General features: G+C 30.3%; 2 protein-coding genes and 1 pseudogene across 3 annotated transcripts; 2 read left to right on the top strand and 1 right to left on the bottom strand.

Moving 5' to 3' along the window:
- The first annotated feature begins 796 nt into the window (after positions 1-796).
- Positions 797-7590, top strand: LOC107176952 (uncharacterized; annotated as a pseudogene).
- Positions 7591-17969: 10379 nt separating this feature from the next.
- LOC102626403 (NAC domain-containing protein 21/22) lies at positions 17970-22169 on the bottom strand. 2 transcript variants are annotated; one of them, XM_006477934.4, is made up of 3 exons: positions 21811-22169; positions 19422-19699; positions 17970-18688 (listed from the first exon to the last, which is right to left on the bottom strand). In XM_006477934.4, the coding sequence occupies exons 1-3, from the start codon at positions 21998-22000 to the stop codon at positions 18182-18184; spliced, it is 975 nt and encodes a 324-aa protein (XP_006477997.2). In that variant the 5' UTR covers positions 22001-22169; the 3' UTR covers positions 17970-18181. The 2 variants fall into 2 exon arrangements, with proteins under 2 accessions (XP_006477997.2, XP_015385606.2); XM_015530120.3 differs by having other exon boundaries at positions 17970-18697.
- A 2125-nt stretch (positions 22170-24294) lies between these two features.
- On the top strand, positions 24295-25386 carry LOC127900616 (uncharacterized). The gene is made up of 2 exons (XM_052435782.1): positions 24295-24651; positions 24847-25386. Exons 1-2 carry the CDS (start codon positions 24295-24297, stop codon positions 25384-25386), a joined length of 897 nt encoding a protein of 298 aa, XP_052291742.1.
- The last annotated feature ends 1186 nt before the right edge of the window (positions 25387-26572 follow it).

Below are 26572 nucleotides of genomic sequence, written 5' to 3' on the forward strand. Positions count from 1 at the left end.
TGGGAAATTCATGAAACCAAAATATGAGTCAAGTCAAATCGGTTATAACCCTTCGTAGTGGTAAAGTGGTCAAAAAACACATTGTGGATCCTCATGAAACTAGTAAAGATTCAATTTTAGAAAATAGAGAAGAGTCTGTCGAACCTTTTAACCATGAAGATATAACCAACTCTCCTCTTGTACCCATATTTCCTCAAGCACTGATCAAGCCAAAGAAATCAAACCACAGTCCATAAATTTATGAAGTTTTTAAACAAGTAAATGTCAACATTCCTTTGCTGGATGTCATTAAACATGTGCCTTCTTATGTTAAAATTTTGAAAGATCTGTGCACAGTGAAAAGGAAATATAAGGTGCAAAAGAGAACTTTTCTAACAAAACATGTAAGTTCCATTCTCTTAACCAATAGTACTTTGAAATACAAGGATCTTGGTTGTCCAACTATTTCTTGCACTATTGGGGATCATAAAATTGGACATGTTTTACTTGATCTTGGTGCCAGTGTTAATTTGCTTCCTTACTAAGTGTACTAACAACTCAATCTCGGTGAGTTAAAACCAACTTCTACCACTCTTTTACTTGCTGATAGATCAATTAAGGTTCCAAAAGGAATAATTGAAAATGTATTAGTCCAGGTCGATAAATTCATATATCCTGTGGATTTTATTGTTTTGGAAACAGAGCTAATTGCTAATGAATGCAAACAAATTCCTGTTATATTGGGTTGACCATTTTTGGCTACTGCTGATGCTTTGTAAATTGCAGGAATGAATTAATGAATTTATCTTTCGGCAACATGATACTGGAACTCAATGTATTCAACATGTGTAAAGAACCTCACCACCAAGAAGATGATGATAATGAGAATGAGGAGATTGATCTCATCGAGCCAATCATTGAGGAACACATTAAGGATGAGAATTTTACAAACTCTGCTGAAATTTATTTTGCTGGTTCTTTTGAATCAAGTAAAGAATTAGATTGTGATACTACTAACATATGCCCTACACTTGATTCTATGTAAGTAACTATAGGTGACGATGACCAGTCGAACTTTGAAGATGCGGTGCAACCTGAAGAACCAAATGAAGAGGAAGCACTAGAGCTCGAATTAAAGTCCTTACTAGAAGAATTGAAGTATGCCTATTTTGGAGAGCAGCAGACATACCAGCTCACGCATGATCAAGAAGGTAAGTTATTATCTGTACTAAAAAGGCATAGAACTGCATTTGGTTGGACCTTAAAAGACATAAAAGGCATTAATCATTTAATTTGCACACATCGAATACACTTAGAGGAAAATGCCAAAACAACTCGTCAACCACAAAGAAGATTAAACCCTCATATGAAAGAAGTGGTAAAGAATGAGGTCTTTAAACTACTAAATGTGGGAATTATCTACCCTATCTCTGATGGTAAATGGGTAAGTCCAACACAAGTAGTACCAAAGAAATCTGGAATAACTGTTGTAAAAAATAAAAAAGGTGAACCAATCCCAACACGAATTCCATCTAGTTGGCGCATGTGCATTGATTACAGAAAATTAAATGATGCCACTAGAAAAGATCATTTTCCCCTTCTATTTCTAAACCAAATTCTCGAAAGAGGAGCTGGATATCCATACTACTGCTTTCTTGATGGCTATACTAGCTATTATCAAATCCTTATAGCCTTAGAAGACCAGAAAAAGACCACATTTACATGCCCATTTGGAACATTTGCATTTAGGAGAATGTCATTTGGACTTTGTAATGCTCCTGTAACATTTCAAAGGTGCATGCTAAGCATTTGTAGTGACATGATTGAAAATTGTATAGAGGTTTTTATGGATAATTTAACTGTATTTGGTAATTCTTTTGATACATGTCTTGATAATTTAGAAAAAAAGTTTTAGAAAGGTGCAAAGAAAAATGACTAGTTTTAAATTGGGAAAAATGTCATTTCATGACCACTTCTGGAATTGTCTTGGACCATGTTGTGTCTTCAAAAGGAATCGAAGTTGATAAAGCCAAAGTTGAAGTCATTTCAAAATTACCCTCACCAAAGACAATTAGAGAAGTCCGTTCTTTTTTTGGACATGTAGGATTTTATAGGAGGTTTATAAAAAACTTTAGTGCCTTTCTAGACCAATTTGTAACCTCCTAATAAAAGACACAATTTGAATGGACTAAAGATTGTCAACAGGCTTTTAAAAAAATAACTACTCTTTTGACATCAGCCCCAATAATGCAACCCCTTGATTGGTCTTTACCTTTTGAGCTAATGTGTGATGCTAGTGATTTTGTCGTTGGCGCTGTTCTGGGTTAAAGAAAAGAAGGTAAGCCCTTTGTCATCTATTATGCAAGTAGAACTTTGAATAGTGCTCAAATAAATTACATTACAACTGAGAAAGAACTACTTGCTGTAATATTTGCATTGGATAAATTTCGTTCGTATTTAATTAGTTCATCCACTATTGTTTATTATGATCATGCTGCTGTGAGATATTTAATGTCAAAATAGGATGCCAAACCAAGGTTGATACGATGGATTTTGCTACTTCAAGAATTTAACTTGACAATTAAGGACAAAAAGGGCGCTGAAAATGATGTTGCAGATCACCTTTCAAGACTTACGAATGAGTCTTCATTTGAAACAATACCCATCAATGATTCTTTCCCTGATGAATTTTTATTTTCTATAAACAAAATGCCTTGATATGCTAATATTGTTAATTATCTTACAACAAGTGAAATGGCATATGACTGAAGTTCCCAAGACAAGAGGAAATTCTTAACAGAAGTGAGAAACTTTTACTGGGATGATCCATACCTGTTCAAATACTGCTCCAACCAAATTTTTCGAAGATGCATACCAGACGACGAGATAAGTAGGGTCATTCAATTTTGTCATTCTGAATCATGCGATGACCATTTTTCTTTAAAAACGACAGCTGCAAAAATATTGCAGTGTGGATTTTATTGGTCTACATTATTTAAAGATTCACATGCATTCTGTAAAATGTGTAAGAATTGTCAAATGGTATGATTTATTTCAAAGTGAAACATGATGCCTTTAAACCCCATCCTTGTCATTGAAATATTTGACTATTGGGGAATTGATTTTATGGACCCTTTTCCATCATCATTTGGATTTGTATACATTTTAGTTGCTGTTGATTATATTTCAAAATGGATCGAGGCGATTCCTTGTCGGCACAATGATCACAAGATTGTGATCCGCTTTTTAAAAGAAAATATTTTGAGCAAATTTGGAATACCTCGAACCATTATCAGTGATGGAGGTAAGCATTTTTGTAATAAGCCATTTAAGTCCTTAATGAAGAAATATGGAATTACACATAAGGTTGCTACCACTTATCACCCTCAAATAAGTGGTCAAGTTGAATTAGCAAATAGAGAGATAAAATAAATCTTAGAAAAGAAAGTTAATCCAAACCGTAAAGATTGGTCTCTTCGACTAATTGATGCACTTTGGGCATATCGTACTGCTTTTAAAATATTTTTAGAAATGTCACCCTATCGGCTTGTTTATGGAAAATCTTGTCACTTACCAGTAGAACTTGAACATAAATCATTTTGGGCCATTAAAGCTTTTAATTCAAATCTTGATGATGCTGGCAATGTGCGTAAATTGCAAATAAATGAACTTGAGGAATTAAGGAATGATGCATATGAGAATTCCAGAATTATTAAGGCAAGAACCAAATTTTTTCATGGCAAAAGAATTTTTCGGAAAACATTTGAAATTAGTCAAAAAGTGTTGCTTTATAATTCTTGTCTTCATTTATTTCTAGGGAAGTTAAAATTAAAGTGGAACGGTCCATTTGTTGTAAAAAAATGTGTATCCATATGAAGCCGTAGAAATTGAGAATTCAAAGGATGGTGTCACATTTAAAGTTAATAGCCAAAGATTGAAACCATATTTAGAATACCAACCACGTGAAGTAGATACCGAAATTAATTTGAGTGACCCACCAAAATTTTGATTAAGCCTTTTCATTTTAACTTTTTGTGAATTTGATTTACTGTTACTTTATCGTTTGAATTATTTGATTTTTTTTCTTTTTCATTTTCCCTATGTCTTGAATGGAGTGCATTGCATTGTTTTAATTGTGTGTTGTTTGACAATTGTGATTTAGCTCACCAAATTTTTATACTTGTTATGAGTACCTCCATAAGAAATTTACTTTTCGATCATCTTAAAATGCTTTTTCATGTAAAATTTCACCTGAGGAAATTGCTCTGATTTTGTAAATTACATCCCATTTGGGATCTGCAACCACCAGAGTTAGTATTTCACGTGAAAGATCTAGAAAGACAACTCAAAGAAATAGAGGATGGTATTTATAATCTGCAATTGGAACTGGATTCAATAAAATGACGGAGGTAAGTTATATTCCTTGTGTGTTTTTTGTTTTATTTTGTTGTTCTTCTTCAATTTTGATTTGATTTTGCAGATTTGATTCATTTTTTTTTATTCACTCTCCCGTATAAATGGCAGATAACGGTACTCCGTGACTTTTAAGGTCGGTATTCTCAGTTTTGCCACAATAACTGAAATCTCAATGTCAAGCATGAAAGAAATACAACAAAATTTGCATCAACATTTTCCTTCTCTCCCTCAAAATGCTCTTAAGAAGATTTACAAATCTCGTTGTGAATGACTGCGTTTGTTAATGATCAATGAGATTCCTGCTGATATTCGCTGGTTAATTGAAGCAAAGGTCCGATTGGCAGGTGAGTTTTCTTATCCATTCATTTCCTACATGTCTGGTTTTGGTAAAAGTAAATTTGCGAAGAAAAGAATAGCTAAGCGACTTGGCTCTGAATGTTCTCACTGTGTAAGACTTGCAAAAAGCCACGTTGTAAAACTTTAGGAATGGTTTCTGTAAATCGTGAAGATAAAATCAAATTCGTTAAGGATGGCATGAGTAAAGAATCGTTAGATGATATCTTACAATCTCTTGAGACGCATCCAAGCAGATATATTCAACGTGAAATTCAAAATTTGTGGAAGCTGTTCTAAAAGGAAAGTGTACAGTTTAGTCTTGGGAATCTGACTCTAAAGACCCTGTTTGCCAGTTTATAAGAAAAGTGGATGAGAAGCTGTTGGTAAATTTCTATAAGCAGTTATTATCAATGCCAATGTGCAAGTATACACAACAAGTAATAAAGTGATGAGTATTCAAGATCGTCTCCACAGGGATTGATGTTACTCAAAATGCTAAAGCAAATCACAATAATGCCAATCAATTAAGGACCGAAACAACAATTTTCGAATAATTCTATGTAACTAATAATTGTGAGAGATGAAAATAAAACAATACTGTAATGAAATAAACTGAGTTGAATGTGTCTAAGATTCAATTGAGAATATAGTAGTTGAATGATTAAACTCTCCTAATGGGATGACTGTTGTTTATTGAATTAGTACTAATTGTTACAATAAGTACTGCAGCAATGGGTAGAATAAATCTGCATCCGCAGCTATCGCATGTTGGAAATCTCATACCTTTAAATCTACTAACAATGACCAATTGCTCATATATTTATGGTATGATATTATAACCTTTAATCTTTCTATCCTACAAGGTGAACACTTATGTCTAGAGTGTCACAAATCTTACTTCAAGTATTGCCCTTATGGGATTCAAGATAACCTAATCCAGGAAACTCGACTTAAGAACAAGTAATACTTTAATAATGTCTGCTAAGACATGCTCTTTTACTGCTCTATCTTAACTGAAACTATTAAATGAGTGGTCAACCGAAATAATAGTTGTATTCATAAAAACTACTAGAATATAATGCTACAGCATTACCATAACAACATAAAAGAACAGTCAAGAACCCATTGGATTATTTGTCACTCAATCACAAGTAAATTTAGTTCATAATCTGGATGAGAAAAATAAATACAAATATATTGAACTCGGAATACATCCCAACAATTCAAGGAAAAAGAGAAAATATAAGTCGAGCACGATGAATGGCCAATAATTTTGAACGGCTATCTTCTTTTTGTTTCCGATTAGCACTCTCCAATCTTGATCTCCTTCTTCTTGCCTTTGTAATTATTTCTTATGATAATTCCTTACCGTCTTTCTATTTGGTGCACGCCTCTTTTTTATATTGCAAATTAGGTTAAAATCAAAACCCATGAGTGTGCATATGTTTGAATTAGGAAACATGCAGATCGCGATTTTATTGCTGACTTGTGCCTAAGTTCTCTCCCGCATTGCTCCCAGATTGCTACAGCACTGGTTGCTCTACAGCTGCTACAACATTGTTTTATTCCCGATTGTGCTTTACTTCTTTTGTGGCCATCTTCCTTCCTCCTCTTGCTCTTCTAATGCCTCAACATCCTCTCACGAATTTAAAACCTACAATTTAAACCTGTTTTTAGCACAAATTACTGTGATTCAATCAAAACTTATTAAAACTCAACTAAAATGAATGTTTATGCAAAAGGTACCAAAAATGTAATAAAAACACCTTATTTGTTATCTAAGTGACATTGATTTAAGTCTAAAATTGATGTAATAACTCTCATTTCCTAGAGTTATTAGAAGCCTATCCTCGACTCATAGAGGGCGTTCAAGTTGTTACTGGACGTAAAACTAGAGGAAGATGTGAGCCACAATCACAACTACCAGTAAATATCATTTTATTTTACAGTTTTTTTATTTTTTGCATTATTATTATTATTGTGTTTTTTTTCTTTGTTTTATCTAATCACTGTTTGCTTTTTCTTTTCACTGTTTGCCATTGAATTATTAAGCTAAAAGATTCACGCGTCATTTGACAAACACACCACCCCATTTATAGATGTATATCATTATGTCCATCACCAAGATCCTTAAATAAGAGCTTCTTTTCAAGCACTCACAAATTGTTTTTTTTTTTAGAATTTTTCTAATGGCAGCAACTTCAAGCAGTCAACTTAAAAATATTTGTGTGCTTTCTGGATTTCGTTATGGAAAGTATAAGGAGTTCGTTCAGACAACCGTAGATATTGGTCGTGCTGTAGCAGAGAGGAAATTACATCTTGTATATGGAGGAGGTGATCGAGGGTTATCAAAGCTTGTCTTAGAAGCTGCTTTTGTTCGAGAAAGCCAAGTGCTAGGCATCATTCCAAAAGCCTTAAAACCTTTAGGATGTTTACCAGACTCACCAACTGGAGAAGAGTTAGTTGTCTCAGGTATGCAAGAAAGAATATCTGAAATGTTAAATCATGCTGACGCTTTCATTTTCTTACCAGGAGATCTTGCAACTTTAGAAGCGCTAATTACATTTGCTTCTTGGGCCCATTTAAATGTTCATAAAAAAACTCATCGGTTTGTTAAATGTTAATAACTTTTATGTTGGCTTAATAACATTTCTTAATCATGCAATAAAAAATTATTTTATTCCATTTTCAGCGAAAAAACTCTTCATTTGTGCTCCTACTGCTAATGAGTTACTTAATCTTTTGCAAGTTTACAAACCAGAGCCAGATCCCATGACTTTGGCGTTGGATTGGGCAACTGATGACGATGGCAGTAACTCTCGTAAAAAGTGTAAATTAGATTTAACTCTCCGTTTGTAAATATTTCCAGTTGTGGCCATGTGATATCTTTTAAACTCTACTCATTTCTTTAGAAATTGAGGACAATGTTTCTTTCAGGTTGGGGGGAGGGAATAATTGATAATTGTGGAATGTCTCAGTTCTAGTGATGTTTTTACTAATTTTTGTTGTAAAGACTAACTTTAGAAAAAACTTTTAGTCGAAGATGGTAGAATATAGAATATAATGTCTCTAGAAACACATCTTCTTAAGTTTAGTGTTTTGTTTTAAAAAAAAAATGTCTTCTAACGTTTTGTTTTGTCTTTTTTCTCTTTTTCTCTTAATCATCTCCCTTAAATTTCTGCAATCAGTCCCAATTTTTTTTAGTGTTTCTTTCACCAAAAAAAAAAAGTTTTCTTTTTCGATGTGATCTTTTAACATTGAATAACATGACGATTTTCAAATTTTGGTATTTGTATTATCTTTGGCCTTGAGTTATGTTACACTATATTTTTCCTTTTGCATGTTTAAACGTAAATTGAGAAATTGGATGAGTGAAATTGATTAAGTCATTTGGAGGAATGTACATATCATGAAAAGACCAAGCGAGTTTTTGAGCCTATTATCTTTGGAGAGTAACCATATTTGCATATACAACTTCACAATTTATTGTACAAGATCTCAATATTTTCTTTAAAAAAAAAAAAGTTTGTGCAGCCGCATCTAAAAGTCCATTGAACTAGTAGATATGAAAGATTATATAGAGCCCTAAAATATGACAGAAGGCTATCTTTGATTTGTTTGAACCTTCCTAGCCAACCCTATTATAAAGAATCCATAGATAACCCTTTTGAGCCTTTAATAAAAAAAAAGCTTTTTCTTTAGTAACCTATCATATTTTCCTATTCCAATGAGGACTATCACCTTATGTTTTATGTTTTCCATCACCCAATTATGTATGAAAATAGGGATGATGATGTATTCTTAATAATGGTGCTATAAAAAAAAGAAAAAAAAAGGATGATATGTATATATGAATAAATAAAATAAAAAAATAAAAAAAAATCCAAGCAAAAAAAAGCACCTCGTAATCTAAAAAAAAGTCCCTTATTTTTCAAACATATTTTTTTGTTTTCCCTATTACTTTTTTTGTTAACCATGACCCTAGGCTACGTTACGTCCTAATAAAAGTCATTCTTGATTTTAGGAAACTATAGTCTGAAGTAAAGCTGGTGATATGAACTAAAAGATGTGGTGATGCATAAAAATAAAAATAACTTTTGCTAGTAAATTCCGTGGATTTGAGATCATTTAATTTCTAAGCTGTGGGCATTATTTTTTTATCTTGTTGAGAGTGTATGCTATTGTTTATTATCCTCTCAAATTTACCATTTTTTTAGAGTAACAATTTAATTTGGGATATATCTTCTTTCGAAATAGTCGCTCTTAATCGTGAGATTTTTGGGTTTGATGTATTATTCTTAAAAGTGATTTGATTAATGTAGCTCTGATAATTTATCAATTTACAGGATTTTACTGAATTGTTTTGTGCGGGTGTGATTTTCTTTAGGGTGAAGATAATGCTTATACTTTTATTTGATCGTTGTCATTAATCTGATGAAAAAAAAAGTAAACACAATTCTTTAAAAAAAAAAAATTTCAATTTGGTTTTGAAATTTCTCTAAATTTTTATTGCTTAAATTGCTAAGGCCTAACAATAAGCTGGTTGGGGGGTGTGATTAAAACTAAAAAGTGTACGTGTAATAAGGATAAAATTATTAGCTTTTCACTTAAAGTGTTGATTAATGCGCGCATAACTTATAAATTATATGAATGCTCCACAGATAAATTTTTGTGTTAAATTAATTTGCTATATGTTAATTTTTATCTTATAAATATTTTTCAGGAATAAATTAGAATTGAAAGCGAGAACAAAGAAGGACTGCTGGAGCAATTTGGAAGCATTATTGAGGAGATGTAAATAAAATAAATAAATAAATGAAAATGAATACAAAAATACAAAAATACAAAAGAACAAAAGAAAAGAAACCAAAACAATTTGGTTTCTCGTAATGGTCAAGTGGCCATCATAGCCACTTGACCATTACACATTTCAATGTACATATATAATAATAATAATAATAATAATAATAATAATAAATAAATAAATAAATAAAGATAATGCATTCCTTGCTTATAAAAGGCAAGGAAATGCACGAGCCGAGGGGTAGAAGCTAGAGAGCTATTTGGAGAGCTGAAGCCGAGACTGAAGAATTTCTACCTTTCTTTCTTTTCTTTTCTTGTTTCCGTTTGTATCAATTTTTTTTTGTAATATATTTCAAAAAGTTTATCAAATAAAAAGAGTGTTGTGTTTTCTTTCAATATGAGTAGCTAATTTTATTAAGCTGAGGTGAAGGGTGAAGCTCAATGTTTCAAACTATTAATTATTATTATTTTCTTAAATGAGTTTTTAAGTTTATTTAATTCTTTTTTAATTATTTTTATATCATATTAATTTATAAATCTCACTGGATTTTATGGTATTTTGACATAATGTCGACACATTAATATAATGTGGCACATTAGGTACTTTATTCTATATTTATCCACACGCATAGAATTAAATGATATAATAATTAATTGGTAAAAGTGAGGCAAAATATAAATGAGAGAGTATTAAAATTATAGTTTGAATACAGAGAGTGGATCCTAAATCTTAGCTTATTTTTAAATCAATTTCAAATAATTTCTTTGCCCCACAAATAATTTTCTTAGTTTTACTAGATTTAAAACTCCTTGTGGGTCGATCTTGGTCTCACCGGGTTATATTATAACTAGACACTTTTATACTTTAGAGTAATGCACTTTTGAGTCGTGTCACTATCCTCTTGCTTTCTTTTTATGGACATTAATAAAAAGAAAAAAATTAAATTGCTAATTTAACCTCAAAAATAAAATAAAATAAAGAATATATATATTAATTTTTGTGGAAGCTCATGTATGTCCAAAAAATTAATAATAAAAAACATTAAATTACCAATTTTTTATATTAAAAAATTAAAATATTAACTCTTTAGCAGAATGTTCCACAAAAATTAATATATATTTTTTATTTGCTTTTTATTTAACTTAGGGTTTGTTTGGTAGTGCTGTAACTTTTAAGATAATTGCTGTTATTTGTACTATAAAAATAATCAACTGTGATAAGAATTAATTAAATATTTAGAAAAATTAATTTTTAAAAGTGTGAGTTTAAAAGCAATCATACATGTTTGACAAATCTTACTGTTAAACTGTTGTAAGAATATAAATGACTAATTGAACATAATATTGAATAAAATTTATTTACATATTTATAAACTTGTATATAAAATGTTTTTAATTATGTATAAATGACAATTAAAATAAAATACATATTTATATTATTAATTTTATTTTTATTTTGTTATCTCAACATAATTAGTAATAATAATAATTTCTTAAAAATTAATGCTTTTATTCTTTTAATTAATAAGGATAATTTTGGATTTATATATATATGATATTGTATTAAAGTCCAATTTGGCAATGCTGTATCTTTTAAAGTAATTGTTGTTAGCTGTATTATAGAAATGATCAAATGTAAAGAAAATTAGTTAAACGTTTGATAAAATTTATTTTTAAAATTGGTATGAGTTTTAAAAGCAGTCATATATATTTTGTAAATCTCACTGTTAAACTGCTATAAGAATATAAATGATTGGATTTAACATAATGTTGAATAAAATTTATTTATACATTTATAAACATGTATATAAAATATATTTAATCATGTATCTATAATAATTGATAATTAAAATAATATTTTATATTACTAATTTTATTTTTTTATAATTAGTAGTGATAATAATAATCTATTACGAGTTAATGATTTTATTTACTAATTAATAAGGATAATTTAGGATTTTTATATTGTTAGAATATGTTTTGATACAGCTGATACAGATAGTGAGGATTGCAAAGTACAATAAGGCTGGTGGTGCAGCAAGCAGCTTATGAAATTGATCATGCTAACATGGCAAAACCATATTCTAGAGCTTGTTATATAGCAAAACCATATTGTAACAAAATTAGTGATTAGTGGTTATGTGCATGAATATTCTAGTTAAATCTAGAAGCTTGTAGATGTGTGTAGTTGTATTAGTATAAATGTATGAGTTGTAATTGATTCATCGTTAGTTCAGCTTAATAAAATTGTGATCATTTCTCTCTCTCTCTCTCTCTCTCTCTCTCTCGTTCTTCTTCTTTTGTCTCTATTTTCTTAGAATCCATACAAACTTTCAGCTTATTTCAAACAAATATATATAAGGATATATATAAAGTTTTATTAAGTATAAAAGTGATTTTGAAAATTAGATTTTGAAAAGCTACTTCTTCTCTACTTTTCAAAATCTGCTGTAGAATAGAGTGATTTTGCCAAAAACGATTTCTAAAAAAAATTATCAAGCACTAAATTCAACTTTTAATTTTTCAAAATTACTTTTAAGCATCTTAGAAGCAATTTCAAATGGGCCCTAAGTATATAATTGATTCTCAAAATCAAATTTTGAAAAACTACTCTTTCTCTACTTTTTAAAATTTGATATAGATAGATTAGGTGATTTTATCAAAAGTAATTTCTAAAAAAATTTACCAAACATTAAAATTAACTTTTACCTTTAAAACCACTTTTGAGCCTCCTAATAACAATCTAAAATGGGCCCTAAATATTGTTTAAGAGATTGGAAATAAGAGAGAGTCTTTATTAATAAATAATATGATAAGTATTCTTGTAATAAAATAATTTATTAAAAATAATTTTAAAAATAATTTTTAGAGTATAAATAGCCTCAACCGTCATTTGATTGGCATGAATAAATGACATAAACAGTTCATTTAGATGTAGCAATGAATGAAATAAATAGTTCTTATCGTATGAAGTAAACTATTACTAAAGGTACAATCGATTATAATAAAAAAAATATCATTATTATTTTGAACGCTCATTTAACAAATCCATTCAACATTATCAATTTTTTATGTTAAACTTTTTTTTTATTTAGTCAATTTTATGACGGTACAAAAGCAAGTTTACATTAAGTTCATTGAAATTGTAAGATATTGATTTTTTTTTATCATAAAAGACTAATAAGCATTATTTATTAAAAAAATGCAACTAAAAAAAACACGCAACTCTCCTGCAAAGAGTAGAACATTTTTTCATTAAGGGATTAATTTCGTAGAGTGGTTATGGCATTGCGAATTAAAATATTAAATAAGGTTACTTTGATTATGGAAGGGTCGTCAAGCCATGAACATGCACGAGAAGATAGGACAAGTGGTTGGTGAGGTAAACAATGATTATAAAAAATAAAATGAATTTGTTGTTTTTCATAATTGATTGGCTGACCAGATAAATTTTAATGAGAAATAGGTTTTGTTATATTTTGAGTGTACCTAATATTTTATGAGTGAGTATAGTAAATAAAGATAATTAATTTAAAGAATGCATAAAGTATTTTAAAGAATGAATCTGGATCATCTCTTAGGCCTCTTTTTTTCTAATTCTCTTAAACTTTTAAGAATCCATAGACACGTGTCATTAATAAAATTAAGTGGCTAAGATTTTGATTTAATTAATTTTTACTCTAAATAGACATCCAAACTCACTTGTGACTACTGACTACTGTCAATTTATTTCCTTCTCCTCTCTTTCTACTTTGATGCCGATCTCCACTAAACTATAAAAAAAAAGCACAAATTAGAAAAAACGATTGACAATGAGGTTTTCATCTAATTTCAATTTTTTCTGGACATAGGGGGCAGAGTCGTAAATACTTGATTATTAATTCTTTCATTCAAAGCTTGGCATTGTATTGGATCTAATGATTTCACACCAACAATTAGGACTCCATTGATTTGCATACCATTCTTTCTGAGAGCCTTCTAAGCATAAGAACAATTCTGATATAGAATGTGCATCCAGTTAGCATCTCTTGGACCAAGAACATGTTTCAAGATCTTCACTACACTTTTCAAATTCTAGCAAAACCAAATTGGTATTCTGGAGGAAATCCATAAACTGTAAGCAACTTACTACAACTTTACAATAACTCACAATTATCCAAAACTAAACAAAACTTCATCACAAATTACTACTACTTCATTACCAAAAATAAATAAATAAATACATAGATAAAATTGCTTCTACTGATAGCCACATCAATTTGCAAGCTCCACTAATTCTTTAGCCTCCTTAATCATCCATTCTTTAATCAATCTATCTGCAAGCAGTTGCAAGAATTCCATATAACAAGGCAAAACTTATTTCACCATTCTTTCTCAAATCTTCTAATTATCCACAGCCAATTTCGTCCAACTATTTCGTCGATCACATTAAGGGCAATCTCCGTCATACCAACTTCTCACTTGTGCTGATACTAAATCTCATTTTTAGTATATATTTGTTGTAGAAATTATATGCTAATTGCTCAGATTCAAATTCCATTTCAAATTTAGCTTCCAAATCAGTCAAGCATTCTAAAGCTATAACAATGAATTTGAACAATACAAACGATAAGTAAAGAAGACAAATATAAAGAAAAAAAAACAAAGGGAAAAATTGAAACTAAGATTCAAAACTTATTGTTGAACTTCTTTTTTTAAAAAAAAAAATTGTGATCGCATTTTTTTTTTAATAATTTGCTGGAGATTGTCATCAAATAAGAAAAAGTTTAGAGGGAAAGCATTTGACAGTAGTCATATGAGTTTAGATTTTTATTTAGATAAAAATTAATTAAAAAATCATAACTATTTAATTTCATTAATGACACATATCAATAGATCCTTGAAAGTTTAGGAGAATTAGAAGAGAAAATGCTTAGAAGAGAATCTGAATCCTTAAAGAATGTAGAAAGTAAAAATTAATTTTTTAAAATTATTAGACAAGCATAAAAAGTAATTGAATGATTTAAAGTATTTTTAAAGTATAAATAACCTCATTCTTGAAAAAAAATACCGATCTAGACAAAGAATATCAATTTTTAAAAATGCATTTCGTCTATTGACAAAGTGAAAAGAAAAATCAAATTGAACATCTAGCTTTTCATAGTTAGCCACATAGTCATTTATTGACCACTTGAGTTTGAATTCTTAAGAAAGTACGAGCTAAGAAATTGATTTTAGCTTTATTAACCCATGTAAAAAGAAGAAGAAGAAGAAGAATGAGAAGAAGAAGAAGAAGAAGAAGAAGAAGAAGAAGAAGAAGAATGAGAAAAAGAAGAAGAAGAAGAAGAAGAAGAAGAAGAAGAAGAAGAAGAAGAAGAAGAAGAAGAAGAAGAAGGAGAAGAAGAAGAAGAAGAAGAAGAAAAAGAAGAAGAGAAGAAGAAGAAGAAGAAGAAGAAGAAGAAGAAGAAGAAGCAGAATAAGAAGAAGGAGAAGAAGGAGAAGAATGAGAAGGAGAAGAAGCAGAAAGAGAATGAGAAGGAGAAGAAGTAGAAGGAGAATAAGAAGAAAGAAGAAGAAGAATAAGAAGAAGAAAGAAGAAGAAGAAGAAGAAGAAGAAGAAGAAGGAAGAAGAAGAAGGAAGAAGAAGAAGAAGAAGAAGAAGGAAGAAGAAGAAGAAGAAAAAGAAGAAGAAGAAGGAAGAAGAAGAAGAAGAAGAAGAAGAAGAAGAAGAAGAAGCAGAAGAAGGAGCAAAAGAAGCAGAAGAAGAAGAAGGAGGAGGAAAGAGGAGGAGGAAAAGGAGGAGGAGGAGAAGGAGGAGAAGGAGAAGAAGAAGAATGAGAAGAAGAAGAAGAAGAAGAAGAAGAAGGCTTCAACACAAAATACTTTATATTCCAAATATTTAAATTTTGTGATCTAATGATGTGTGGTGCTTCTAGCTTTCTCCCTCTCCAAACAAAGCACCGACCTCTCTGCTTCATATGGTTGAAAGGCTGTTTTCCTTTCGACGGCACTTTACTCAGTTTTTTGTTCTCTTTTTATTATATTTTGTCTTTGTGTGTCCTTTCACTTCATGTGTGAAGGTATGTAGCTCTTTCTATCATGACTATATATCCATTTTCTCCATATAGACACTGGCTTGTGGTGATTTTGGTTTCTTTTACAATAGTTTCAATTTGTGTAATATTTCTAGTATATTTGAGGCTTTTGACCTCCATATCTTAAAAAAATACAAGGTATAAATCAATTTATGCAAGATAGCTATTACCAGATAGTGGAGCTAAGTAGAAATTCTTAAAAGAGTTAAAGAATAATGGTTATGCTCTAAGATACTATGCGCATCTATGGTGGAGATTTTCTTTTTCTTGATCTCCCAGTGCATTGTTGTTTCTCCCCATTCATCAATAAGTGTTCACTAACTCCGCCTTATTTATTGTAATCAAAAGTATGTATGCTGATTTAAGGCCAATTTACAGTTGCGATGGCTGTTAAAATAAGTTATTTTTACTGTGCAAATAAAATAAGCTACTGATTAAAAAATCAGCTTGGTATTTGATAAATTGTGTTAGTGTAGTTGTTGTGAGTTTAAAAAGTGGAATATATCCGTTTGGTAAATATTATTATGAAAGTACTATTTTAATAAATAATGACTAAAGCAGATATAAGTTCAAAATTTTATTTTTATATTAAGGTTTATAGAAAAATAAGACATAATTGTCCTTTGATTAAAATATTAAGGTTATAATATGAATTTTAAAAAAAGTTTGATGATTTATTTAATAAGTTGTTTATGAAAAGCAACCTCCTCACTGCTTTTTAAAAGATGTTGTAAAAATAGAGAAACGCTTATGTTAAAATGGAGAAACTTGTGAAATGAGAAATTTTTTAAAATATTTGCTTAACACTATTTTTGTCAAAACTTGTTAAATAAATTAGTTACAACATTTCAACTGCAATCTCAAATAGGACACTAGTATGTAAGAGAATCTCCAAATGACTCTATTAATTTTATTCTTTAAATAATTATTTGCTTACTTATGTAGTAAAAAGTAGAGTGAAAAAATATGTTATTCTCCAAAAGGCTCTTCAAATAAATATTATTCAAAGGAAAAATAAGTGGTAATTAAAGCACTTCTCTCTCTCTCTCTCTAACAAAAAGTAATAAATATAAATTGAAGAGGGAGAAAGCAACTCTATAAAATTGAAGAAATAGAATCATTTTTTATTTGAAAAATTTTAATTGGAGTGTCTTTTAAAGTTTTAAATGCTGATGTAGATCTTCAAATAAGTAATAAAATTTTATTTGAAATTTTTTTTGAAGATGCTCTAATAGATATTTATGTAATCTTATCTTTACGACCAAGTATATATTCAATAGAAATCTTCGATGTATTCATTTTATTGCATGAATGAAAGTATTACTTTCATTAAAAAAAAATTGCTTTGGATTAAAGTTGCTTTAAGAGCTTCAAAGATCAACTTAGTGATACCCGAACCAACAAAAGAATATCTTTATATATATATATATATATCAATTACCATGTCCACAAACAGTTTTATCATTAATTAATCCAATTATTATCACAAAACACTTTTGATTTTGAAGAACATTTCCTCACAGCATTTGCTATTTTGTCCATTATACACACTTAATTAATATGGATTGCTATTTTGTCCCATCCAAGCATCCATCAAATTTCAACTTAAGTTTTGATTTCAAGAGTTCTTTGGATGTGTATGGTTAATTAAGAGACTTTCAATTAGTAAATTAATTAATTAAGTCAGCGAATCTGTTTGGTGAGCTCATACGGATTTTAGTCTCTTCTCTTTGTTATCCTTCCAAATTGTAGTTCAGATTTCATGGAAAGTTACACTCACAACAATTCATAAAAGGGAAGCACGTTATAGTGAACACATAGCTAGCTAGCATTTCTTTTTCTTTGAACGGGAATTATAAATTCGTACACTTCTAATAAAGTTAAAAGGTTTGGTGAGTATTAGTTCGGAAATCAACTCTCACTATAATTCGAGAAGAAATCAATTCGTAATATATATATATTTAAATGAGCTATCATACGGCTCGAACTCAGGCTTTCATAACTGGACAAATAGCTTTCATATAACAAACATGAAAATAAAATATCTTAATATATTTAATATCAAAATATTGAAGATAAATCTGTTATGTGCTTGATTTAAGTAATTAACTAGGCCCTCTTTCCCTCAGAAAGATTACGCAGTTACCATGTCAGTTAATAGTATGATTCAAAAGCTTACACTACTAATTAACTAAGGGCCAATATTAATATATGAAATTACATGTTCTAACAATATTCAAGCAACACTCGAGGAGCGTTGTACTCATTCAATTTTCCAATCAGAGCATTCAAAGTTCAAAAGACATTAATTTGTACAAATCAAGGGTCTATTGCATTTGCATCTACTCAAAAGTCTGCAAATCTTGAAAATAGATGCATAGATATATTATATAGCTAAAAAAGTGGGACGTTATATATGCAATTACAAATATTTCTTTACAACAATTGTATTTATGGGGGAGAATATATATGAGCCACTTCCATATATATATATATAGAGAGAGAGAGAGAGAGAGAGAGAGAGAGAGAGAGAGAGAGAGAGAGAGAGAGAGATTGAAGCCTGCTAAAAATCATCAATAATGATGATTCCACATGTTTGTTGGCATGCCTACTTCAGATAAGTAGCTGTCTGGACTTGGTTCTCCTAAGCTTGGTGATGATCCTTGCATATTAGGAACATTGCTTTCAATCTTGGTAAGCTGATTCAAGACAGCTTTTATGACCTTCTTATCACAAGCAACAGGGTCTAAGCAATCAGTTCCCACTGGTATATTTTTTCCAAATGTGGTTGAATTTTTTGTGGAAATAATATTGTTTGGCTCAGAATGATTGAAATGGGTGAAAATTGGGTTGTTGGTAATAATTTGGTCTTGTTGGGAGGATGAAAGAATGGAGAAGCAGGACACAAGCTCATTATAATTATCTTGAAAATTTGGTAGAGTTTGGTTAAAAGTGATGTAAGAGTCCATTAATGGTGGGAGTGATGAAGAGCCTGTGTCGTCATAGCTGCAGCTTCCCATGCTCTGTTGGCCAGGAACTTCTCTCTTTTTGTAAAACACTCTACACAACACCCAATCTTCCTGCACATACTAGAATATTAATTAATTAATTAGTGCATTTCTAGCAAATATTTAACTTATCCTCTGATTCTTCAATAGGAGATCACACTTTCCCATCACACAGTAATCTTTCAGTTTTATCACTTACTCCCCAGAAATTTTATAGTATCCTAATATGTTCTTAACAAAAAAAAAATTTAATAAAAACAAATGATTGCTTTTGTGATCGAGATAATCTTTACTGTGAGTGTTTTGAAATCAAGAAATAGCGGTGCATTATGAAAATTGTAAGAATAAAAGTAATAAACTAAAAACTAATGGGGAAAGAAAGTGTCATTTTCACTTGTTCAATTAATCCTCAAGTGATGAGCCGGCCGGATAGTGACCTAATTAGTTTCTTATATTACACTTTAATTTTTCTTATGTCGGCACTTAATCATAGAATTATAATACCTCGGTAAGGACAAGGGGATTAGGTGTTGCAGCAAAAATCTTTAGCTTGTGCACATTTCAACTAAATATATATATTTAAGTTATTGTTCTTAGGTCAGCTACAACCGTACGTGGCTATAGGATTCGGAAGACAAGTATAGTCAATAAAAAGATAATTGTAAAGTCAAGTGGCACATTTTAGTAACTTAATTAACAATTACAAGCCCCATGATTCATGCAAAAGGAATTGACAACAATAATTATCAAAATTGACCCAAATTTTTGCAAAGAAAAAGCAATTAAGTTGAATAATATGAATTACCTTGAGAGACGAAGCCTTAGGAGAATTAGCAAAGGGACCTTCGAGCCGAAATTCATGCATTACCCATTCAGTTTTTTTCCCTTTTGGTGCCCTACCTCGATAAAACACCAAGGTTTTTCTCATACCGACAAGGCTGCCCTTTCGAAGGATGGCTCGATCTTTTCCGGTGGCCTTCCAGTATCCAGATGCCGTGGCGCGGTTTGTTCTTAGTCCTGTTGCATATTTTCGATCACGCTGACTGTAAAAATACCATTCTTTGCCTCCAACACATGCAGTTTCTACAAAAGATTATCATGAACACAAAGATTAATTAATTGATATATGTGTGTGCCTATTAATGAGGACATCTTCATTTTGTAAAGTGAAGATACCATTAAAATATAAAAAAATATAAATTTTAATACATTATACACTTTTTTTTATCTGTTAGTGATATTTTCACTTTGTTAAAATAAAAACGTTCCTATCAAAGAATTATTATATATATATATATTTTTTGAATACTGGATTTCTTGTGCCATAGAACTTTGTATTTATATAAATGTGCCACAGACTTTAGAAGAACCAACATTAATTTATTTCTTGGATGGGTATTGAAATTGAATAATGCAAACACTAAATCAAACTTGATCTAATTTTCTTAAATTGGTTTAAAGTTTTAATTAGTCGATGTATTAAAATTTTTTTCCATGTTCAAAACTCAAGCATATGAATATTTTAGATCTTCAAAACCCAAAAGGAATCTAGGGATGTCAGTATGAAAGTTAGGATGACGAAATTGAAAGGCATTGTGTGGACTTACCGATCATGAACACGTGGAGCTAGCACATGTTAATTAAGTGTCAATGGTCATTAAAGGCGAATTATTGAAGGTAATTTTCAATTTTCGAAATGACATAAGGTATAGGTCCAATTACACGTGTGGCAGGTATGAAATAATAATATATTTTGTCAAAGAGCCAAAATATAGTTAAATTATTAATAAGATGAAAAATAATTTGCTCAAAATTTTTTTTTTTAAAAAGAAAAAGATTTTAGCTGGACGAAGGGACAAGGTTTATTGGATTTGGTAGAAACAAATTAAAGATGACAATATTAAATCAAAATCGTTTTCAAACTGACCGTAAGTGATAATAATACAGGCATTTGGTGGAGGCTAGAAGAAATTATGACTTTGAATTTTGCATTATTAATTAGTCTCCATCGCAGACTCAACTGTTGGAATCAAGACAATGCCAAGACTGTCAATTTCTTTAAAAGCTGTATGAATGTGAAATATTATTTGTTATATTTATAATCTTTACAGCTAATTTACTGCAGTGATTTAAAAAGATAAGGAGTTTACAAAATTTAAATGTGAAAACCATAACTAGGCTTATTTATTTATTATTTATTTGGATAACATGTATAAATATTATGCTTTATATAGATAACATGTATAAATATTTTGCTGATAAGCATTTATATTATAAATCGAAGATTGCGAGGATGGGAACTTTGAAAATGAAGCTTTATTTCCTTGGTTCTTAGTTTTCAAATGAATTTCTTTTGTTCAACGGATAAACAACCCAGCTCAGCAGAATCTCACTCAAGACTAATTTAATACCAACTAGAGAATATGAAAAAATCAAACAATTATAGATTTTTTTTTTGCCCCCCAACAAATGAAAAGGTCCACGAAACCCTACAGCCTTCTCAAAGAAAACAGAGGAAAAGTTTTAAGATTTGAATTTTTTTTTTTTTTTTAAAAAAGGTAGCTGGCTAGGGCATGCTCAAGATAACTCATACTATATAGAAAAATAAATAAATCTAACTGAAAAATAAAAAATAATAGTAAGTTAAATGTCATATATAGAATAACATTTTAAACTCATGATTTAAAAAAAAAAAAAAAGGAACGCATGGAAAGTAAAATTGTAGAAACAACAGCTAGCTAATTAGCATTTATGTTCGATATTCAGACAGAAAATAATGAGATGATATTTTCAATTGTGTATACAAAATTAACTCTAGCATATTATTAGATGAAGGGTTCATCGTGTTCATAAATCAAAACGCCTCAAAGATCTCAACCGTACGTTGACAAAATACTAATCAGACAGAAGATTAATCAACTTCAAGCTTTTTGTCAACCACAGAAACGATCACCTTAACTACATCTATTTGTAGCCAATCCGGTTGCTATCATCACCATCTTATCATATATTAATTCAAGTTAAAAGTTAAAATTGAAATTTTTTTTTTGAAAAATTACTTGCCCATCAGCCCGTATAACCCTATATATGGTTCATGCAGAGAAGGAAACAAATAGGGAAAAAAAAAACTATATATATTAAAACAATAAATAAATATATGAAGAAAAATTTAAAAAGAAAAAAAAAAGTGCTACCAGGAATGTCCCAAGGCTCACACTTGTTGAGATCAACTGCAGCCAAAAGAATGGATTCATTGGTGTGAGTGACCTTCTTCATCAAATAATCACAAACAAGTTCATCGTCTCTCGGATGAAACCTAAACCCTGGTGGCAACTGAGCCTCCACCATTCTTATGTTATTATTACTGTTGTTGCTGCTGCTCATTTTTGGTTTTGGAAGAAAGAAGAGCAGCAAAGTGAGAGGAATATCAAGACTAGTTTTTCTTTTTGTTTTTTGTTTTTAACAACAAAATTAAGTAAGAGGCTGAAGCCCAAGTGGGAGTCTCTCTATAGACTTATATATATAGATGGATGAAGAAGAAGAAGCTATGAAGAGATATAAATTAAAGTCAAATGGTTCATGGGTTTTTTATTTTATTGGCGTACGTACCTTGTTTATGGTGAGGTGGCATCACCGAATGTCCGAATTACTGCTGCCCAACTTATTACTATTGCGGCGTGAACTTTTTTTTTTTTGAAAAGAAAAGGCGGCGTGAACTGATGGTCCATCATTGCCTTACTGTTTTTTTTTTAACACTCAGAGACTTTCTTTTCGTATAAAGTTACCAGCCACAAACAAAATTGGATGAAAGTGGGGGCCGATTTATGACGACATTACCATTTCTCCTGTCCAACTTCGTTTTTCTTAACGTATTTACACGAATTCTTGTCGTATTAGGATACCGTATTCCACAATTAGACATCATCGTATCGTCAAATACTCAATAAAAGGTTGATAAAATTTTAATTATTTACAGTTACCTACGCTTCAGTACCCATCAAATTTTGATAAATTTCTTCATTTTATTTGTTTGTGATTACCATAAATAAGAGCCTTTTTATGGATAACATCTTTGCGATTAAATTTAATTAAGTGCGCGACGGGACGCGTGACAAATTTTTATTAGTAAATTTGTGCTATAAGCTCCACCAACAAAAACTCGCCATACATTTTAGTACATTTTGGTAGTTAAATTTTTGTTTGTTTAAAAATAACGTGTTTATAAAACAATACCCAATTTAGATAAATAAATGATTTGAAATAAAAGCTAATTCAGTTAGAGCGATGAAAGAAACCAGCAGTGGTCCCCACATGGTTAAACTATCGGCGTGGTCCCCACATGCTATGACTGTGTAGAGGACAAAATATGAAAAACGAAAATTTCTGGTGTCCATTGAAATTTAAATAAATTGAAATGGAAATGGCTGGAATAAAATAAAAAATGAGAATCAAAATAAATTATTTAGTTTAATTGTAAGAATTGGAATAAATTTTATTGTTATTGACGTGTTTAAGTTTTCTTAAAATCAGAATGAGTTATTTTAAGCTACTAAAATGCCTTTAGTTTATTATCACTATTATTTTTATTATTTATTATAATAATAATTATTATAATTATTCAAGAAAATTATTGTTAATAATAATAATAGTTACAATAACTATTACTACTACTACTAGTATTATTATTATTATTTTCTCTCTCTTTTTCCTTTTGTCTTCTCTTTTTTCTTTTTCTCTTCTTTGTTATTTCTTCTCCTCCATTTACTCTCCATCTTCAAATCAACAAGGGCATGTTTGGCAGCATGTATTAAGCGGGTATGTATTACACTTATTTTTTTAACCCACGTTTGGTAAATTATTCAACTGGTATGTACTGTATAAAAAAGTAAAATTAATACATATTTGGGTGTGCAATAAAGACCCGCACCAACCCCCAGGTCTTTATTAGCTTGGTTAATAAAAGTAAAAAGGAAAAGTAAAAGAACCCAAAAGTCCACAACCCATATCATCTTCTTCTTCACTTCTGAAAACAATACGAACAGCTTTTTACCAAATCCTTTTTATGCAGGTAATTTCAGCACTTAACTTTAACAAATCTTTATTAACCATTCAAATATTAACTAGATCCATATTAATTTCAAAGGAAATTTGGTCTTGCTCCCAAGTTCCTATAAAATAAATAAAAAAGCCATACGGCTTATGTCTGGGCTTTTTTTTTTGCTATGTTTCTGAAGGAGTGAAGGGGTAGAAAGAGAGAGAGAGAGAGGAGGAGGAGGAGGAGGAGGAGGAGCCTGTGAAAAAAGTGAGTAAAAAAGTGTTGAAAAAAGTGAGTAAAAAAGTGTTAAAAAAAGTTTGCTTAAAGAGACAGGAGTGACGACTTGTTGTAATGTTGTTGCTGCATGTACGTGTTGACTATAATAAGTATAGATATATTAATTGCTATATCACTAGGGAATAATTAAGATAAAGATTTCTATCACTTTAATATTCAAGATTAAATATGATTAAGGCAAAAGAGGTTTATGTGGTACTCTGTGATTTGTTTATCTGTCAATTTAAATATGAAATGTTTTGTTAATATTTTTAGTTAAGAATTATGGTAATGATTTAATATGCGGCTCACAATTTTACAGTTTAAATTATATATCAAAAAATATAATCAAATTCAACATATAGGAATGAAGAAGGATGGAGGTGCAAGCCACACCATTGGAAACAAGGTAGGTACAAGGCGAGCATGGACATATGTCGAAGAAGAAGCACTGTTGGATGCACTAGATGCAGTGGTTGTAAGTGGTGGTCGTGCTAATAATGGATTCAAATCTGGTATATTTATACATCTTGAAAAGGTAATAAATCAAAAGTTACCAAATTGTGGTTTGAAGGCTTCTCCTCATATTGACTCCAAGATTAGGAAATGGAAGAAACAATATAGGTTGATGTTTGATATGTTGAACACGAGCGGTTTTGGATGGAATGATGTAAAAAAATGTATAGAGGTTGATAGTGATGAAGTTTGGAATTCATATGTGCAGGTTAGAGAAATTTTTAAAAGTTTTGAATTTATTTACTCTCATTTGCGAGTTTTTGAAATTTTCTTTTTGGAGATTGATAGTCATTTAGCAATTGTTATGTCCGAGTTTATTAAATTTTTGACTCTTTATTATATTGAACTTTATTATTTTTTATTATGTACTGTATCTAACTACATTTTGATTAAATATTTGTAGTCTCATAATGCTGTAAAAAATTGGAGAGGCAAGCCATTCCCACTTTATGAAAGATTGGCAAACATATTTGGAAAGGACTGTGCTACTGGACATGGAGCTCAAACTCCTGCTGACATGGAAGACGAAGCAAATCAAGAAGAAATTCGCGATGATGATAATGAAATGGATGATGGATGTTCTCCAATATCGGCTACACCACCTTCAAGTTCTCAACACACTACTCGAGCTCACTCACAACCACCAAGTAGGAAGAGATCTAGATCAGAGGGTGACTTGCAGGCTGGCATTGATAAGATAGCTAATCTTATCAGCCAATCATTTGAAAACATGAATACAATAGCTCAACGCATGTTCGATAACAAAGAAGATCGTTTTGACATTTCTGATGAACTTGCAACTATGGGACTTTCTGTTGAAGAAGAACTTCTAGCCCTAGAACTAATTCTAAAAGAACCCCATAATATTTCAGTTTTCAAGTCCTCGAGAGGTGAGCGTAAGGTAACATTTGTTCATATGCTCTTGCATAGAGTACAAGGTTGATATGTTGCTTAAAATGGATGTGATGTTTTAAAGCCAATAATTTTTTGGTATAGAAAATATGTCCGTACTAAACACAACCCCATATTTTGGTATAGTTATAGCATGTGGGTGCAGCTGTGTACTTCATACAACCTGATATTTTGGTAGAGTAATGTTGTAATATTGTATTATTAATTTGAACAAATTTTTGTAAACTTTTGAATGATTATATCAAGGTTTAAAATTCCCCTACGAAGGAAAATCATATGCTTTATTTGTGTAATTTGATTAGAATTATTTTTTTGGATTAATTTTCACAGGAAATGTGTAGAAAAATTATGTGTCGAAATTTTTTGAAACTTATAGTTACATAAATCTAGAAACAAATATAAAAATATTAAATTTGTATATGAGTATTTTCTTTATATATATCCATATCCTTTTTAGCATTAAAAAATTATTCCATATTCCAAGGATTATGATACTTAATATAACAAGGTTAGTTATTTACTTAAATTATTTACTTTTAACAAACATTAAAACAATTCAGTACATGTTATATGCCAAACACAGGATAATTGATAATAATACAATACAGCTCAGCACCAAACACTGTATAATTTATACAACAGATCAATTTAATACATACCATTCTAATACAATACAGTCCAATATAATATAATATAGTCCAGTGCGGTGCACCAAACACACCCCAAGTGAAAAACACCGGCAATACTGCACAATGACCAACGACGCGATTCTGACAATGCTGCATGACAAGATCTAGGTTTCAATTATTTTTTATTTTTTCTTATTTAAAAAGTGTACAAAGTTGTAATAATGAAATTTAGGTGAGAGGGTATTTTAGGGAGTTCTAAGAATGAGAGTCTAATTCTCAACCCCTTGTGAATCATGCTCCCATTTTCAATTCCCAATTTGGTGTAAGGTCTGCCCAAATGATTTCCATTCTTGTCCTTATTGTAGTAAGTAAACATGGGTTTAATTTGAACTCCCAAATCTAGAAAGTATACACTCCATTAGAGTTCTCCCCCCTCATTCACAAAAGGTTGAAATCAAATAAAATATATTTGGGTAAGATTATTTATATTCTAAAAATTCTCTGAATACTGTATTATACATTCATCTATTAATTTTGAAAAATTAATTTCAACTTTGTACATTCTTTAAAATGCCAAAAAAAGTTCTC

This window comes from Citrus sinensis, chromosome 3, assembly GCF_022201045.2.
Source record: "Citrus sinensis cultivar Valencia sweet orange chromosome 3, DVS_A1.0, whole genome shotgun sequence".
Taxonomy (NCBI): Eukaryota; Viridiplantae; Streptophyta; class Magnoliopsida; order Sapindales; family Rutaceae; genus Citrus; species Citrus sinensis.

Excerpts from the sequence above, each read along its gene's own strand:
- LOC102626403 (XM_015530120.3), bottom strand. The coding sequence starts at position 22,000 with ATGAGCAGCAGCAACAACAGTAATAATAACATAAGAATGGTGGAGGCT. Across the intron at positions 19,700-21,810 it reads TGAGCCTTGGGACATTCCTG|AAACTGCATGTGTTGGAGGC; the intron begins GTAGCACTTTTT and ends AATCTTTTGTAG. Across the intron at positions 18,698-19,421 it reads CTAAGGCTTCGTCTCTCAAG|TATGTGCAGGAAGATTGGGT; the intron begins GTAATTCATATT and ends TTAATATTCTAG.
- LOC127900616 (XM_052435782.1), top strand. The coding sequence starts at position 24,295 with ATGAAGAAGGATGGAGGTGCAAGCCACACCATTGGAAACAAGGTAGGT. Across the intron at positions 24,652-24,846 it reads TTTGGAATTCATATGTGCAG|TCTCATAATGCTGTAAAAAA; the intron begins GTTAGAGAAATT and ends AAATATTTGTAG.